This window comes from Hirsutella rhossiliensis (assembly GCF_020360975.1).
Source record: "Hirsutella rhossiliensis strain HR02 chromosome Unknown scaffold00003, whole genome shotgun sequence".
Classification (NCBI taxonomy): Eukaryota; Fungi; Ascomycota; class Sordariomycetes; order Hypocreales; family Ophiocordycipitaceae; genus Hirsutella; species Hirsutella rhossiliensis.
This window is the reverse complement of record NW_025408669.1, coordinates 7,072,931-7,090,693: the sequence shown is the minus strand read 5'-3', so window position 1 is coordinate 7,090,693 and position 17,763 is coordinate 7,072,931. Positions and strand designations below refer to the sequence as shown.

Genomic DNA, 17,763 nt, shown 5'->3' with positions numbered 1-17,763 from the left:
CCCGAGCGAGGTCACGGTTATAAACTCCAACAACTCGGTGATAATAACACTGGTCACCCTGGCATGAGCTTCGTCCAACTTGATGGTGCTACCCTGGTTACTTCCGCCGGCGCAGGTTACTTTTGTGCGCGCTCTCCCGCGTTCCGTCGAGGATCCTAGCAGTGACTCAGTGAGCACTGAGCACCAGACCAGGCACCAGCAGCTGTCTCCACTTGTTGCCCGAGTGGTGCGCGGCTGCAACTCTGAGGCTTCACAGACGGAGGGAGAGAGAGATGTGATGCGACATCTGCCCAGAGCAATTGATGAACTTAACTACCTACCAGTTCCGGCACATGTGTAAATTACTGTATTCAGTAGTTTAGTAACGCCACTGGCAGCTTTGCTGAGACGGACGAGATGCTCCAGGTGCCGCTGCCTCGCTGATGGCCATGCGTTGGTCAAAGGCGGCGAGCTCAAACCCTAATATCCATGCTTCCCAGCCGTCACGTCGTCGCTTCGCCTCGTTATCAAGGGGCAGGAGGCCATGGTCGGTCGCACTTGACTACGGAAAAATGCATGGTCGAGACAGTTCCTACAGTAGGTACCTACAGTATACGTACCTACAGTACTTTGTGCCGAGGTAATTAATAGCTGGCCCCACTATTTGCTCTCGGCAACCACTCAGGCCCGCAGCAATCGCCACAGAACACGCCGCCCCCCACAGAGGGATATAATTTATAATTTGAGACCTTATTGCGTCTTCGGACAAATTGGTCTATTGAAACGATACAGAGAAGATGTAAGGCTCCCCGTGGTCCCCTGTTCGACTCAGGATGCGCACATTGCTAACCTCCTTCACAGTAGCATGGCCCCTGCACTAAGGATGACACGCTATTCAAAGAGAAGCTACCAATTTTTTTTCCCATTTTGGGCACACACGATCAAGCCCGGGGTAGAGATGCCCTCCCTTCCTCCTCATATGGGCGACACGTGCTCCCCAACACTCAGTCAATGACCGACTGCGCTTGAAGCTCGGCTGTCCAGCTTCATCAACGAGTGTGCTTCGACGACAGGACGACGATGACGATGACAGTCTTGTTGCGGATGGCGCCTGCGCATCGTTGACACGACTGACATACGGACGCATGTTTGTGCGCACCGCCTGGAGCTGGCCTGTTCAACTGCGTCGTCTGCCATCCAGGCGCCCTATGGTTGACTGTGCACTCACTGCCTGCTGGCGGTGGTGACATATTGCGCGAGACAGTATGCACCACCGAGCGCCAAGCGCCCGCTGTAAGCACCTCGAACCAGGGCACCGCATCGCCTCCTACCCACCGCAGACATTGCGCCTTGACTGAACACGTCGCACCAGACTCGACGGCCTCCAACGCACCCTCAACGGGTCTGCCTCCCATCACCAGCATGGCGCTCCCCCACTCGGCCGTCGAGGGCACCACCTTGGCTCAAGCCGGCCCTGGAGACGTGCCGGCCATCAGAGAAATCGTCCGCGCCGCCTACGCAAAGTACGTCGACCGCATCGGCAAACCGCCCGCCCCCATGGCGGCCGACTACCACCACCTCGTGAACCGGTGCCGGGTCCATGTGCTGCGCGACGGCACGCAGGCGAAAGTCGTCGGCTCCATCGTCCTGGAACAAGATGCAGCCTCCAAGTCCCTCCAGATCGGAAACGTCGTCGTCGACCCTGCCGCCCAGGGGTCGTGGGTACGGACGCGTGCTCCTCGAGTGCGCTGACCGTGTGGCGCGCGACCGGGGCCTGGCGGCTCTCACCCTCTTCACCAACGCCAAAATGTACGAAAACTTGGCTCTGTATGCGAAAATGGGCTACAGCGAGGTCGGAAACAGGACCGAGTCTGGCCACGAGCGGGTGTACTTTCGAAAGGACCTGGTGGGCATGGGCCTGGTCAGGGAACAATGAAACCGGGTAAAGGGCGCGATTCTTGCACCATCGTCATGAAGCCCGTACGTCGAATTGGCTCAAATCGATCAAGCCTCAAGCTCCGACACAAACGCAGTCCCTCGAGGATGACCACGCCGAGGTACGACAGTTGTTCTAGAGTCGACCAAGGCGGCAGGCTAGTCGCGTCCCACGCCACGGTTTGCACTTCTGCCCGCAGTCTTTCGAGCTGTTTTGGGCTGGCGAGCGAGTGGTACGTCAAGAGTGTGATCATCGTCGATATAGTATGAGTGCGCCCCAGCATCACGGCGTTGACTTGGCGCGTAAGCCTCGTGAGCGTCTTTTCAGACGATGGGAGAACCGACTCCAACAACACTTGAATGACCGTCGGTCGAGACTTTCCAGAACAGTCACCATCGGTGGCAATCTTGGCCCGTTCGACAAGCCGGGGAATAGTGACCCGGCATCGTCAATTAGCCTGAGCAAAGTTCCAAGTCAAGACCCGCAAACTCTTATCAGTTCCAGCAATAAGCCAATCTGGCTCGCGAGGCCTTGGACAAAGGAGCTGTCAACGTCTTGGTTTCCACTTTGCAGCAGCAAACGAAGACTTAGAGGGGTATCCATTGCGCAACACAAGCAAGCTGCGACAATTGTCGACTCAAGTAAAACACCCCGTCATGTTAGCAATCGTTCCTTTAAAGGCCGGCCGCCAGCCCGGCTGCTCGAGATTGCCGAGGCTGTGGCAGAGGCAGCAACTCGTCAGGACATCCGCCGTAAAGCACGTGTGAGCAGCCATGGCCTCAGACGGCCTCCGTCCACGGAGCTGCACGAACTTGTCGCAAAGGCGCTGAGAATTCTGGTGGATGAGGCCTTCATTATTTACAATCTGCGAGCAGGAGAAGTACTTGCTGATGGCAGCTCGCTGGAGGCGGTGGTAGTCTGATCAGCAGTGCCGACGCCAGCCTTGGACAAGGGTAGAGCCGTGATTCGTGCGTTGCAGGAGAGACGTGTATGACGTGGCCAACCAGCCGTAGACTTGGGGGACGTAGACAGGAAACATTCATCCGATCAGTAAACTCCGCCAGACCCAAGTCCCAACCCTGCAGCCAGACCGGATGAGCAAGCCCCTGAGGCCGACCCATAACCCTAGCCAACAAGCCCCAGACACGTCGCCTGCGCGGGCATTTTGTTTCCGACAACTGACACGCGCCAAGCTGTATGTGAACAATGTGCGGAGAATGTGCGGAGAATGCCACTCCCTCGGGATGTCGACCGCAGGACGCATGCAGGTCTCTTCGCGAAGAGACTCCAGGCTGAATGGAGGGTTGACAAACAGGGTGTAGGTGGTGCCAAACAATGGTGGGTCTAAGCAATGTCCAAACCAACATGAGTCGACGTCTACCGATAACGGTTATGCCCCAAACGACCATAACCAAAGAGACTGCACTGTAACCCTCGTCATGACCCTGCCGCGGACTCATCACATCTCATCGCTCCATCGACGAGTTTTAGGCGAGCAAACCCAGCATCGGCCGTCTCTTGACGCTTAAGTCCCAAGGTGGCCGGCGTGGTTGACATGGCCCCTTTGCGCGTCCCTGACGTCGAGATGCCTGCCCGACCATGATTGACCGACGCTCTGTCTGGCAGAAGGCTGGATTCTCCGGACCCAGCTTGGCAGCAAGTTACACGCCCAACCTGTCCTACCATCCAGTTCAATGCTGTCTGGTACACAGACGAGAACCCAAATCCCAACGGCATGATAACCCCCCGAACAAGTCCGGCCCGCTTGTTCCTCTCCCGTAAGCCCGTTTCTCTTTATTTCATGCAGACGTGCTTTCACCCGAGTCCGTCGCCCTTTTCACCATTGGTTACCGCTGGCAAGAGAGAACACGCAACTCACCATGGTTGCTGCAGTCTACAGAGAGGCAGCCGTGGCGTCGGGAAATGGAGCAACGCAAAAACAACAGTGCCCAGCACATGGAGGCGGCTTTCAAACACATCCCCTCGTTGTCCTGTGTCTCGCCGACGGATGCTCTTCTCCGCCTCCCTCCGTCGTCTGTTAGTCCCGAGGGCTTGGTTCCTGCCAGTCCGTCACCCATCCAGCCGGTACTCGCGTCCTACTGCTCCGGCAGCATCTCCAAACGTCAACCCTACGCCCTGCGACCCAAGCCAGACGATCGGACGCGTGTCAGGAAGTGGCGTCGTCGAGAGCGGAATCAGCAAGGTCGCATTCGAAGTCACCACGCAGCTTGGTCTTGTCCAGGGAGCGGGTGTCAGAAATGTGCCTTGAGCCGACATATGAGTTGGCTGTTGAGCCCCTGGGATATGTCAGCAGTAGCCATCACACGGGAGCCAATAGAGGCGCGGACCCCCGCGCCTTTAAAGTCGGCGCGGACGTCCGCGCCTGTTATGTAAGCCTGGCAGGCCATTTGGGCCGCCGCCAACTGCGCTCGCAGTCGGCCTCACCGATACAGCATGCTTGCTGCATACATATAGCTTCAATTAATTGCAAAGGAGGATATCCCTTAGGGTTCGAACCCATAGCCTTCCCTATTTGGTAGATTGACGTGACGCAAAGGGCGCCGCTGTTGCGTGGCAAGGAGGGTGCGCGGAAGTTCACCGCCTTAAAATTGGCCAGCTACAGTGCTACACGCCGGTGCATGTCGGTGATCTCACGATCTGCCTCACATTTTCGCATCGCCGGCATCATCACCACTTATATATGTGAATAAAATGCCTGCTGTTCCTCTGAGTCTCTCTCGCAGTCAGCCCATATACCTGCAGTACCTCTTTCTCGTGAGAAAGGCTGCACCTGAATTTCCTCGGCCACCCGGGCATCTAATCGCTCTTCTTCTGCCTTATCCCAATCAAGGTATGCCATCATCTCTACCTTGGTCCATTGCCTCGAGCCGCAGCTCCTTGACATTTGCTTCCAGTCGAGGCACCAGTCATATTCAGTCTTGCTGTAGCGCAATGGCAAGCCCATTGCCTTTCGGTATGCCTGGTTGGTCTTGAGACTGCCGCGAGGCTGTGCTCTATACCAAGAGTCTCTTTCCTGACATACCTCTGATAGATGGCTCGTGGGTCATCATATAATAGATTCTCTGTAGTCTCTGTAGTCTCTGCAATTGCTGTAGAGACTGTAGAGACCGTAGTGACTGCAACTGTCATTTTCTCCATGACTGCTGCAGTCTGCGCAGTCTCTGGAACTGCTACCGTCTGTACAGTCTGTGCAGTCTGTGCAGTCCCTGCAATTGCTGCAGTCTCTGCAGTCTGTGCCGCCCGTGCCTCTGCCCGCTGCAGTATGTCGCTATAGCGTAAAGGACAATTGCGAGATGTCATGATGTGCCCTTGCTGGTGGCATTTGCTGCATGTAGGCGGCGCCTTTGGCCGTAGATCTGACTCTATGGCTTCAAATGCACTTGGCTCGCGCTGTGTGGATGACTGTGATATCCTTGATGCGGCGACAAGTTGGTCTAGTCGCCGACGAGGCTCTATGAGGACCTGACCAATCTCTTTGTTATCCCGTCGAAGGCGCCAATGTGTATGAAAATGTTGTAGCCGGAGGGCAGATCTTCCACTATGAGAGACTGTAATGCGTGCGCACAAGGGAGACCGCGAGACTTGGTGAAGCTGCCTGTGCAAGATGGGGTGTTTTTCTCGTTGAGGCGCTTGTGTTGCTTTGCAACCTGTCGCAAGGCTTCGTGTGATACCCAGCCACGTACCGTGCTATATACGGTTCCAGAGAGCTCAATTGGCATCCGTATATGCTGCCTGGCTTGGTTGGCTTGTAGCTCGGCCAGTTGGTTGAGGAGAGCTTGCTTGATTGCCCTCGTTGCCTCGAAGAGGTCTAATGTTGACTTCTTAAGGTGACTCTTCAATAATGCGTGGATGCCTTCCACCCGGGAAGTAGCCACATTGCCGAAGTGAGCATATTGATCGACCCAGGCCTTGACGAGCTTTTCCTTATACGGGTCCAACCAGGTTTCCGTATGTAGCTAACCTCCTTGACGTATCGTGGCACAAAGCGCTTCTCGAGCTCTTCAACTTGTTGATCAAATGTCTCCTCATCTTTCGAGCCCACGATTGAGTGCCAATACCCAAAGAACTCAGCCCACCTCTCATCACTATTAGAGTCCTCATCGTCACGGTCGAAAGCTGGTTTGCAATAGCTAAGCACCGCCTTATTCGCATGCCAGATGCAAAGCAGAGACTTGGACGCAGGAAAGCACCGGGAAATTGCGTTTATGCAGGCGAGGCAGCGATCTGTCAGGATAACCGATGGCTGGCGAATGTCATATAACTCGTATATCGATTGGAGTTGGTCCAGTGCCCAGATATAGTCATTTTCGTCTTCACCACTGAGGAAGGCAAAGGCAATACAGAATGACCGCTGACAGGCATCAACGCCGATCATATCGAGCAGTGGCATCTTATATTTGTTCGTCTTGTATGTGCAGTCTAGCAGTAGTAATTCTGGGTATGCGTTGAGGTATCCTAGAGACGCTGGGTGTGCGAATAAGACTGCTGTGACTCGGCCATCATGATCAAGCTGTATGCGGCTCTGGAACCCCTCGTTGTCAAGCTCATTGGCAAGGGCATGCATTGTGCTCTGGCCAGCAAGGAGCTCTCGTCTGCGCTGTGCGATACAGTTATATATGTCTTGCTGTGTCGCTCCTTGGGCAGTCTGAGAGCTCTGGCGCATATATGTCCGGATATCCTTTGGTGCTATGCCAGCGCTTGAGAGGTTCCCAATAGCTGACTGGTCAGTTGAGGAGAGGCACGATGAGCTGGATGTGCTGTAATATGCAGACTGGGCTCATGGTTGTGGACCGACTTCTCCTCGCCTGGGCGATGCCTGACATACCAGTACGACTTATCAAGGCTCTCTTTCGCATTGATGGAAAACTGGCATCCAGTGATACGGGAGCTTGTAGACCGTTGCCGATCAGCTGGCTTCTGGTCCTTGCTTGTATGAGCCCCAAGTCTACCTCCACGATCGCAGGCAAATATGACTGTGCGTCTTCCGGACCGCGGGTCTCTCGTGGACTTGCCTGTGGTGAAGGCATAGCCTCTTGGAGCCGCCCACGCATTAATTGAGGCAAGAAGAGACTCTCGCGAGTCGAACTGGCCCTCAGGAGGAAGGCAATCGTCAGGGAATTCAGTAAGCCCCATATTGGAATTATCTTGAAGAGCTAGCTGTAGTGCACGACAGTGAGCAGCTCTTTATACACAAAGGAAAGGAAACTCCTGCTTTGTGGACGTGGTGCAGAACCCTTGTAACCGAGGCCGCCTGCGAGGTTTAATGCAGCCTGCGTTTGAGCTTTGGCCTCAATGGGGTCCAAGCACCACGCATGCAGGCGCTCGACCTTAATATGCGGATTATAGCATCGCTTCCGCGGACAACTACTCTGAGCGCAGATGGTATGCTATATGAGGCTGGCTCTCTGTGCGACAGTTTGCCACATGCAATAGAAAAGGAGAGTACAGGTCAGGGGGCGGCCCGACTATCTTCCGCCTGGGCTTACATAACAGGCGCGGACGTCCGCGCCGACTTTAAAGGCGCGGGGGTCCGCGCCTCTATTGGCTCCCCCATCACACGAGTCCCGACAAGTCGTATTACTCAGACCTACGTGTAGTGATCAAGCGTAGTCTCGCACCAGGAGCAATACTGGACTATAAATGACACCCAAAAGGGACTGCCGAAAGTGCAGAGCACTGTGCACACTAAACAACTGTTCAACAGTCATCTGCGTACAATATCGCGGCCAATGGTGGGAAGCCTTGAGGTTTCAAAACTGTAGACGCTGCTGCACATGTATGTGTGAGATGATCTACATTGCTCTCGACAGAGCACAGGATCCCTGCTTGTTCGATAGACCCTGGCTGTAGTCGATTTCGCGCAGTGAGGGCGGGACATGCAATAGCGGATAGATGCGGCTTTGAAACAGGCTTTCCAAGCCATGCTCGGCTCTCTCTGCCTACGACCATCACTTGACCTTTGGCCGCGGCTACCGCAAAGTACATCCGTGTATTTCGTGGTTGGACATGCTCGCAGTCTTCCCTCGCGGGTGCCCTGCAAGTCCATGTCAGCCACACGTCGGCCAGGTATTAATATAAAGCAGTATAAAATAGTCACAGCATGTCTTATTACCAACATCGAGCCAAATTGTGCCTGTTTATTCAACTGGTGCGTTTGATACTAGCCATTGCTAGGCAACTGCTGTCCACGGTTCTCAGCGGCCTCGCCGGTTCTGGTGCTGGAAGGCAGCATTGATTAATAAAACAAAACAGCTTGGGTTGCCGACCCGAAAAGCTATAAGAGTTGAGCGCTCATGCCTCGGTACGAGTCACTGCAACAAAAAGGTAGATCGGTTCCGTCCCCTTCCATCGAGGAGACACCCTGAGTCTGCCTTTCATCTCAGCGTCTTAGCAAGCAGGCCGTAGAGGCGTTTCGTTCCCCGGGAATCCAGCCGCCTTCCGAGCCACAATTTCAAACAAAGGGAGGAGTCACGAGCCCCTGAGAGCACCATGGCTTCAAGGACCGAAGAGCAGCTCTACTCTGAACAAGAAGCCTTTCGCCGCCCTCGCTACACGTTCCCCGACCTGGTGACCCCCTTGACGGAGGACCTCGTTGCCGAGTACAATGGCTCGAAAGATCCAAGGAACGGGTCGGCGCCCTCCTGACGGGCAGGACGGCGGAGAACCGGAGCCGGGCTTCGGCGACGAGAAGCGTCACAACGCGGCCAGCAGACCGGCGCCATTTTCAGCTTTCCAGTCGATTCGCCGGCAGACTTCGGGCGGGCTGTCGTACGCCAAGTATCTGTGCATGCAAAAGGAGTACCGATGCCTGCCTGACCGAGTGCTCAGCCATGCCGTCATTATCCGCATGCACGAGCTGGTAGCGACGCTCATCGGCTACCACAATGACTTCATCTGGCTGCTCAAGGAGCTTGCGCGGAAATGGGACGTGGCCAAACCTCGATCTCACCGTCCAACACGAGCTCGGACTGGACTTGAAAGAGGTCCACTGGAAGGCACTCGAGATCCGCGACTCGCATCTTGCAGAGCTTGTCAAGTTGCAACATAACTGCCCGACTTCGGCGAGTGGAAAATCACGGCCGAGGAGTATGCGACAGACCTCGGCGTCATGGTGCAGAGAGTCTGCTTGTGGCTCATCAAGAACTCTGGCGGCTACAGCCCCGTGTCTATGTGGAGCCCAAGTAAGACGGCGACGAGCGGAAGCGCAAGACGAGGGCATCGGGTGATAGTGAGGTGATGGCGGGATCAGAGCCAGCCGTCGACGCCATGTCACCAAGCTGGACCAGGGTCAAGAGGCTGAGTGAGTACAGCCGCGGCTGCAGCCTTGGCGAGTCCGCTAGCCTATGTATTGAAGTCTGCGTTTGCGACCACGCAGCTTGGCGGGGCGCTGTTCTCTAGGGAATAGGAGTTGGGAGTGAGAATGAATGAGCGGGACGACAGTGTTGAATGCACGGCTAAAGACTGTCCTTGGCTGTTATTGGCATACGATTTCATGCAGAGTTAGTTGAACACGGAAGCAGAACATGGGAAGAGGTGAAAATGATGAGGATTGAGCAGCACACGATAGCGTGTCGATTGAGTAGCGACGGCTGGGCCAGTACGTCAGCTTGTGTGGCGGATCGGAGTCGCCAGGCTCCTGGTTGCGGTTGCAAGGCTGGCGCTGGGAATGTGGCGAAAAGCCGAGGTAAAGCTTGAGGGCAGCACGCCATTGTGGGTAATCTGCGAGTCGACGATAAGCTGTATACATAGAATGACGAGTCGATGTGGGAAGCTTGTCGCGGCAATCGCCCGCAATTGTGCATCGGAATGATTGCCATGGATCCGCCTCGACTGCAACTCCGGAGGCAGTGTCACCCCCCGGGATCTGGGGGAATTCGGTAGCCCATCCGGATGCTTGGTAATGGCCGCCGGCGTCTGTCGTTGCTGCGGGCGAAGGGTTTCTACGACGACTGTGCTGAGGTCTGTTGAGGAGAAGCATGGATGAAGTGCCTGCAGTGACGAAGCGCGAGCACGTGATGCAAGCGAGGTGTGACGAGTTGGTGGCAAGGCTGATGAATAAGCTCGGGCTCACCTAAGCAGGGTGCGAAAAAAGGATCTGACAAGGCGAAATAACGCCATTTGGGCCGCATAGCACCCAACATACAGCGGGGCCGCAACGGCTGTGCTATAAGTTACTAGTGAGCTATCTGCGTACCGAGTGCGGACACTGATTATTTCTGGGAGATTACTGGTACCTGGAAAAATAGCGACCTTGGAGGCCCTGCGTCTCTGCGCTGTTTTCACTGCAACGCTGTCCTGCAGGCGGGTCTGGGGGGGTTTGGCGGCTTTGATAGCGTGCATATGAATCCCTCGAGCACCTCGAGAGCCTGATGAATGTCTCGCTCTCTCTGGAGTCGGTCAGCTGAGACGATGGGAACAAACAAGAACAGGGATAGACCAACCGCAGAAACATGATTACTGTGCGCCGTGTGACGAAGCACACACGGCGGGCGGCCAAGTCCAATTGATTCTAATTCGTGCTTGGCAGGCGGAGAGCGCGATGGGCGACTCGTCTACCGTACGGTACTGTACTGTGCTGTAGGTATGTACTGTATTACCTTAGTTAACTACCTACTCGTCCCTCGCCAGCCATCCCCATCAAATAAACGCCACCCACGGCGGGCGGCAAAACAAAACTCTGCTGCTGCTACTCCGTACAGACGGCCCGAGACTGTCGGCCAGCACGCCATCCGCAGCCTCGCGTGCACAAGCTCGGCTCCTGAGACAGATGCCCTCCGATAAACCATAACCCTGCCTCGCCAACAGCCTCCCATCCCAGCTGCTGCTCGTCGGCCCCCATCGCCATGGACCATCTTGCACACCCGCCCCGCCAGGGCCACCCGCTGCCGCCTGCGTCTCCGGCCCATGACCCCCCCGACGACGCCTTAAACACGCCTGCCCTCCCGCCCTCGCGCCCGCTGCCGCGCGACACTTGCGACCGGCGCCGCCCGCAGGAGGAGGACAACACCAGGCTCAAGAAGATGTCGTCCAACCTCGTCGGCAAGGCCGTCAGCCCCTTTCTCAAGGAGCACATCCCCGGCCTCTACGCCCCCGTCGGCAAGGGCGCCATCGACGACGCCGCCGACTCCCGCGCCAAAGACCCCAACACCCGCTACTGCTATCGCCACCGACCCGATTCGAAGTGCCGCCGCGCCGCCGACGAGACCAAGATGGGCTTCATCCAGAGGGTAGGTCCTGCTTCTCCGCCGCGCCATCGCTAGCTAATAATCCTTGCCCCCAGGAGCTCAACAGCCTCTCCGTCGCCGACCAAGAAGCCATCACCCACGTCTGGTCCCTCTTCTCGGCCGCCCCCGCCAAGCACCGCGACCTGATGCTGCAGGGCATCATCACCCAGTGCTGCTTCCCCCAGCTCTCCACCGTGTCGCGCGAGGTCCAGGAACAGCTCAAAATCGACTTTCTCGCCGCTCTCCCCACCGAGCTCTCCTACAAGATCCTGTGCCATCTCGACACCGTCTCGCTCTGCAAGGCCGCCCAGGTTAGCCGCCGCTGGCGCAACCTGGCCGACGACGACGTTGTCTGGCACCGCATGTGCGAGCAGCACATTGACAGAAAGTGCACAAAGTGCGGCTGGGGGCTGCCGCTGCTGGAAAAGAAAAAATTGACGGCCTGGAGCCAGCATCAATCCGCCCACCACCGCAACGACCGCGCCGATGCGGCCCAGGACTCGGTCCAAGACTCTGCCGACCCGACCACTTCCTCACCTCAGCCCGCTAACAAACGGTCCCTGGCGGCCTGCGACGACGGGCCATCGAAGCGGCCCAAGCGCAACCCCAAGGCGGCGCTCTCGCCGCGATCGCAGCTCGATGTCGAGCGCCAGTTCCGGCCGTGGAAGGACGTCTACCGCGACCGGTACAAGGTGGGCTACAACTGGAAGACGGGTCGGTGCGCCATCAAGACGTTCAAGGGCCACGAAAACGGCGTGACGTGCCTGCAGTTTGACGACAACATGCTGGCGACGGGCTCGTACGACACGACCATCAAGATCTGGAACATTGAGACAGGCGAGGTGATGCGCACGCTGCGCGGGCACACGGCGACGGTGCGCACGCTGCAGTTTGACGAGTCCAAGCTCATCAGCGGCAGCTTCGACAAGACCATCAAGATCTGGAACTGGCAGACGGGCGAGTGCCTGAGCACGCTGCAGTGCCACACCGAGGGCGTGCTGTCGGTGCACTACGACGGCTGCACGCTGGCGTCGGGGTCGATTGACAAGACGGTCAAGATCTTTAGCTTCGACACCAAGCAGACGTTTTGCCTGCGCGGGCACACCGACTGGGTCAACCACGTGCGCATCGACTCGCCCTCGCGCACCGTCTTCTCCGCTTCGGACGACATGTCGGTCAAGCTGTGGGACCTGGACTCGAAGCAGTGCATCAAGACGTTTCGCGGGCACGTGGGCCAGGTGCAGCAGGTGCTGCTGATGCCGTCCGACTTTGAGCCCGACGCCGTCCCGAGCGAGGACAAGACGGACGCGGCGTCGGTGCACAGCAGCCGCGGCGGCACGCCGACGCCGAGCTGCGCCGAGGCGCCGGCCGTGGTGGACTCGCGGGCGGCGCTCGGCCACGGGTTCGCATCGGACCCGGCGCGGCCGCTGCCGCCGCGGTACATGCTGACGGGCGGGCTGGACAATACGGTGCGGCTGTGGGACGTGGAGACGGGCAAGTGCATCCGCAGCATGTTTGGACACGTCGAGGGCATCTGGGGCCTGGTGGGCGACACGCTGCGGGTGGTGACGGGGGCCAACGACTCGGTCACCAAGATCTGGGAGCCGCGGTCGGGCAAATGCGACCGCAGCTTCACGGGCCACGCGGGGCCGGTGACGTGCGTCGGGCTGAGCGACAGTCGGATGGCGAGCGGCAGCGAGGACGGCGAGGTGCGGCTCTACAGCTTTGAGGGCGAGGGGGCCGAGGAGAGGGGGACGCCGTCGTAGAGAGAGAGCGTCTTCTCCCGGTGGTCTCTTTCGTCCGACTCTGCCAAGTTCCGGCTTCTTTTCAGCTTTCCGTTGCGATACCCATCAGTCCTATTCTTTTTTGTCTTTCTTCTTTTCAAATTCACTGCGGAATTCCTCGATCCCAGTTGGACTCAGGATACCCTTTCCCGGACCACGCAGAGCTGGGGAGTGGTCACGGGCGAGGGAGGCGCTGGGACGGCTGTATGATACCATGTGGTTAGGGCGATTGCATCTTTTCTTTCCTGTTGGATTAGGCGATTGGGCGAGAAGCTGGTTCATAGCATCTCGCAAGCGGGAGCGCTGGTTTATTTGCGAAAAGCCTCTGCTCGGCAATCATCAAGACCCTTTCTCCCACCTCTTGCTTTCGCGGACACCCTGGAGCGAGCGTGTGCCCGTGACATGCCGTATACCGTCGGTTACGCAGACGGTGTCCTGGAGAAGTGGTGACGATGGCTGCCCCCTCGTGACTCGAGCCTTCGCCGCGGCCCGCAACGGCGCCGTGCCTCGGCACAGACGGGGCGCAATTGCCGGCCGGGTGCTCCAGGTACACGGCACCTTGTATACATGTAAACAAAGAGATGGCTGTCGCTCTTTGCCAACGTCTCGTGTCCGGCGGCAATTGGCACCAAGGCAGCATGCGCTTGCACGGCATCTTGGATGACCAGCGTGTCGTTGCCCAGTCGCTTGAGCTTGCCAGCGCCTGGTTCCCAGATGCCGCCTCCCCACCGCATCCCTAGACGAACATATACCCAGTTGCCTATGTATGATCGACAGGCAGCTACCGAGTACTAAGTTACGGTTACAATTCTATATAAATCCCATACAACTTGTACATACAGTATTAGCGGCAGCACCCCCAAGTCATGTGCCGCCTGCCAAGCCTCGCCCAAAGCGGGCATTTAACCCCAACCCGCGGCACGACAAAAGCCGCCCCTGTCCCTGCCTGCTTGGCCCCTTCCGCCCGGGACCTCGGCGAAGGCCAGTCCTTGATGTCCCCCGCCTTGTCCCCGCCAGCTTAGCCGCGGCGGGACGTCCGCCTCGACCCGCCGGGCGCGCGGACTGTAACCGACTCAGTCCCTCGAGGGGCATGTACCGCTGCACGCTGTGGGCGCGGAAAGGGACTTGCGCCACCCACTTACACGCACGCGACGCACGCGCACCGCTCGCGCAAACGCAGACGCCTCTGTTCTTGGCCCTGCCCCGTGTCTCTCTCCTGGCTTTGCTTGCCCGTACAGTGGAGGGTAAAGGTAACGTGTTGTGTGTGTTTGCCGGTGGGGGAAGAGAGCGCGAGAGAGCGAGAGACGCCTCGCGGGAGTGCCGGGGCATTCCGAACGTGATTGCCGGCCGTGCCCGAGTTTCGGCGCCGTTGCCGGTACCTCGATCGTGTGGGGGAGAGCAGGAGGGGGAGGGGCAGATACCTACCTACCTAGTAGTAATTAAGGGAGGTACATGTTTAGTATGTTGAAGCTCGGCTTCATCACCATGTGTTCGCGCATCACGCCCCTTTCCTTGCCCTCTTCTTCGTCCTCCTGTCCCCTCGATTAGCCCTTTTCCATTGTTCTAGTCTCGTTTTGCCCTCCCTGTCGTCACACACCCCACTCCCCCTTCGTCCCTCCCACCCCCGTTCCATGTCGAATCCGTCCCGGTCCCCGCCCTTTTGACATGTGAATGCCCATGATCCGCCCTCGGGGGGCTGTCTTGGACTCTGCCATCTCCCCTGCCTACCTAAACTCACCTCACATACATATGCGCGTGAATTCTCTCTCCAGTCCTGTCTCGGCCCCATTTTACTCTTCCTTGTCCTTGCTGCGCATAGAGCCGTGACGCCGCCGCCCTTGAACGCTCCCGGCCGACATCATCGCGGCATTGCCGGATCCCCGGACAGCAGAGCCGCGTCCGTAGAGACAGCCTCGTCGCTGTCTGGTCCTGCCCAGCCATGCCCCGGACCAACGATGGCAACAAGAAGCCCCCGACGGCCGCCACAAACCTCATCGGTTCGTCAAGGCCAGGCCCGTACTTGCCCCACTGACTGACACCTCTGCAGCCGGAGGTGGCGCCGGCATGATGGAGGCCCTCGTCTGCCATCCCCTCGGTACGTCCTCCAGCTCCGCCTCCACGGGGCAAGCTCTCACTTACACATGCCCCCGGCTCGCCAGACACAATCAAGGTCCGAATGCAGCTCTCGCGCCGCGCTCGCCTGCCCGGCGCCCCGAAGCGCGGCTTCGTCCGCACCGGCGTCGAGATCGTCAAGAAGGAGACGCCGCTCGGCTTGTACAAGGGCCTCGGCGCCGTCCTCACGGGCATCGTCCCCAAAATGGCCATCCGCTTCACCTCGTTCGAGTCTTACAAGCAGCTCCTCGCCGACAAGTCCTCGGGCGCCGTCTCCGGCCGCGCCACCTTTGCCGCCGGCCTCGCCGCCGGCGTCACCGAGGCCGTCGCCGTCGTCACTCCCATGGAGGTCATCAAGATCCGCCTCCAGGCCCAGCACCACTCCATGGCCGACCCCCTCGACATCCCCAAGTACCGCAACGCCGCCCACGCCCTCTACACCGTTGTCCGAGAGGAGGGCTTCGGCGCCCTCTACCGCGGCGTCAGTCTCACGGCCCTGCGCCAGGGCTCCAACCAGGCCGTCAACTTCACCGCCTACAGCTACTTCAAGGACGCCCTCAAGCGCTTCCAGCCCCAGTACGAGAGCGTCAATCTGCCCAGCTGGCAGACGACCGTCATCGGCCTCGTCAGCGGCGCCATGGGTCCCCTGAGCAACGCCCCCATCGACACCATCAAGACCCGCCTGCAGAAGACGCCCGCCGAGCCCGGCGTCAGCGCGTGGTCCAGGATAGCCCGCATCTCGTCCGACATGTTCAAGTAAGTCTCCCGCCCCATTCTCTTCCCCCTGCAGAACTCTCACCAGGTACTTGGCTGACCCAGCTTCCCCACGCGACAGGCAAGAAGGCTTCCACGCCTTCTACAAGGGCATCACGCCGCGCATCATGCGTGTTGCTCCCGGCCAGGCCGTCACCTTCACCGTTTACGAGTATCTCAAGGACCACCTCGAGCGCAGCAACTTGTCCTTTACCGGCGCCGGCAAGTACGAAGAGTAGAGAGCAGACACGTGGCGGTCGAAGACGAGACGAGGCGGGGCATCCTCCAAAGCCCACCGCGGCGCCGTTGCTCTGCATTGGTCGACCAGCATGCCCGACGCGGAGACGGCGAGGCGCAGGTCTGCCTGTGTCCGCGAACCTCAGGCGGAGGGTTGTTGGAAATTTGTTTCTCACTTCTTCACATATAGAACCGACGGCATGGAGGAGATGAGAGAGTTTCGGAGTGCATCGGCCTGATTGCTCTTTCTTCTCTTTGGCATACCGTGAGGTTCGGAGCGCATAGATCGGGGAGGGCGTCTGCATGCTGCATTCCCAGCCAGTCAATTGCATACTTGTGTATATGTCCTCTGTCATCACGAAAGCACGCACCTCGTCCTCTCTTGCCCTTCAGGGGCCACCATCTTCCTACACCTCGTCTGCGAGAATCACCGGCCTGGCCGCTTCGGCCGGCTGAACCCCTGCGTGGCGGCTACCTTTGGGTGCAGGTCGTCCATGACCGTCTGCTCCGTAATCTCGCTCGGCTCCTCCACCTCAAACTTCTTGTCAATCTTGAGGCCCGCCTCCTTATCGGCAACATGCAAGACGGCGCGCTTCATGAGCGGGTACAGCATGCGACTCTTGACGGCCCTGTTCCCAGGCGTGACTGGGCACGTGTAGAAGAAGAGCAGGGGACTCTCCTCGGTCCCGTTATGGCTGTGCGTGAAGCGATAAAAGGTGAACCGGGGCTCCGTCGCCGAAATGGCCCGTGATAGCTCGCTGATGGAGCTGGGCCTGGGTGATTCAGGCACCAATTCCACTATTTCCGTTTCTGTGTTGATTTTCTGCGTATGCATCAGATGGTGTCCAATCATCGCTTGCTGTATTTCCAACTCACCAGCATGGCCACGATTCGGTCTCCCGCCTGGCCGACCCCTTTCATGGCGACAATGGCATCCTCGGCCACGGGCATCGACAGGCTCTTGCTCAGGTGGATTTCCCGCGTCCCCGTCCCGGATCCAGCCTCTTGCTCGGCTCGCTTCACTTCCTCCAGTGTTTTCTCCTCCTTGGTCAACGGAGCTTCGAGTTTGTTGTGCGCGTCGAGCTTCTGGAACCCGCGCTCGCTCAACTCCTCGGCCGTTGTCACAAAGACGGTGTCCCGGAAATGCTCCGTCCCCAGCTCTCGCACGAGCGTCAGGCGCGTCGCCGCAAACAACATCTTTTGCCGCACGGGCGCCGAGTCGGGCACGTATGTAACGGCCAGCAGCTTCGGCGCCGCTTCGTATCGCCGCAGGATCAGGTACAGTGCCACGTTGGGCTTGATGTGCGGTTGCAGGCTCGCCAGGTTCTCCTCAAACGTCGAGGCGGCAGACGGCAGCGTCGTAACGGGTACCAGGGACTCGCTCTCGATGCTCGCCAGCAGGGCAAATGTGTCCGAGGACGAGAGCAGCGAGTTGAACTGCGCTTGGAGCTCTTGCGAAGCTGACTCGCGCCGTTAGCGACTGGTCCGGGGCAAGGCGGACCGCCGGCGGCCCTACCTGAGATTCCGGACTGCATCTTGGATGGATTTCAGCTCGCTTGGAATCTGCCCTCTGGCACTTGAGAACTTCGGGCTCGTAGACGGGGTCTCGGGTAGTGACGAGCAAGAGATAATGTAGGTGCATCAATCAATCGCGGGGGAGGGGCGAAGCGGGGGCTGAAATACAAAGAACATCGCACATTAGACGTACTCTCTCGAC

At 58.4% G+C, this 17,763-nt stretch overlaps 5 protein-coding genes across 5 annotated transcripts; 4 read left to right on the top strand and 1 right to left on the bottom strand.

The window, feature by feature from the left end:
- Positions 1-1,401: 1,401 nt before the first annotated feature.
- Positions 1,402-1,915, top strand: HRG_04043 (uncharacterized protein; the record flags this gene model as incomplete). The annotated part of the gene is made up of 2 exons (XM_044862514.1): positions 1,402-1,568; positions 1,660-1,915. 2 exons carry the CDS (start codon positions 1,402-1,404, stop codon positions 1,913-1,915), a joined length of 423 nt encoding a protein of 140 aa, XP_044723540.1.
- A 6,510-nt stretch (positions 1,916-8,425) lies between these two features.
- On the top strand, positions 8,426-8,984 carry HRG_04042 (uncharacterized protein; the record flags this gene model as incomplete). The annotated part of the gene is made up of 2 exons (XM_044862513.1): positions 8,426-8,503; positions 8,589-8,984. 2 exons carry the CDS (start codon positions 8,426-8,428, stop codon positions 8,982-8,984), a joined length of 474 nt encoding a protein of 157 aa, XP_044723539.1.
- A 1,795-nt stretch (positions 8,985-10,779) lies between these two features.
- Positions 10,780-12,926, top strand: HRG_04041 (WD domain, g-beta repeat domain-containing protein; the record flags this gene model as incomplete). The annotated part of the gene is made up of 2 exons (XM_044862512.1): positions 10,780-11,163; positions 11,217-12,926. 2 exons carry the CDS (start codon positions 10,780-10,782, stop codon positions 12,924-12,926), a joined length of 2,094 nt encoding a protein of 697 aa, XP_044723538.1.
- A 1,957-nt stretch (positions 12,927-14,883) lies between these two features.
- On the top strand, positions 14,884-16,048 carry HRG_04040 (mitochondrial carrier protein; the record flags this gene model as incomplete). Its single annotated transcript, XM_044862511.1, has 4 exons — positions 14,884-14,941; positions 14,992-15,039; positions 15,104-15,812; positions 15,892-16,048. The coding sequence occupies 4 exons, from the start codon at positions 14,884-14,886 to the stop codon at positions 16,046-16,048; spliced, it is 972 nt and encodes a 323-aa protein (XP_044723537.1).
- Positions 16,049-16,473: 425 nt separating this feature from the next.
- Positions 16,474-17,581, bottom strand: HRG_04039 (cofilin/tropomyosin-type actin-binding protein; the record flags this gene model as incomplete). The annotated part of the gene is made up of 3 exons (XM_044862510.1): positions 16,474-16,869; positions 16,923-17,506; positions 17,563-17,581. The coding sequence occupies 3 exons, from the start codon at positions 17,579-17,581 to the stop codon at positions 16,474-16,476; spliced, it is 999 nt and encodes a 332-aa protein (XP_044723536.1).
- Positions 17,582-17,763: the final 182 nt, after the last annotated feature.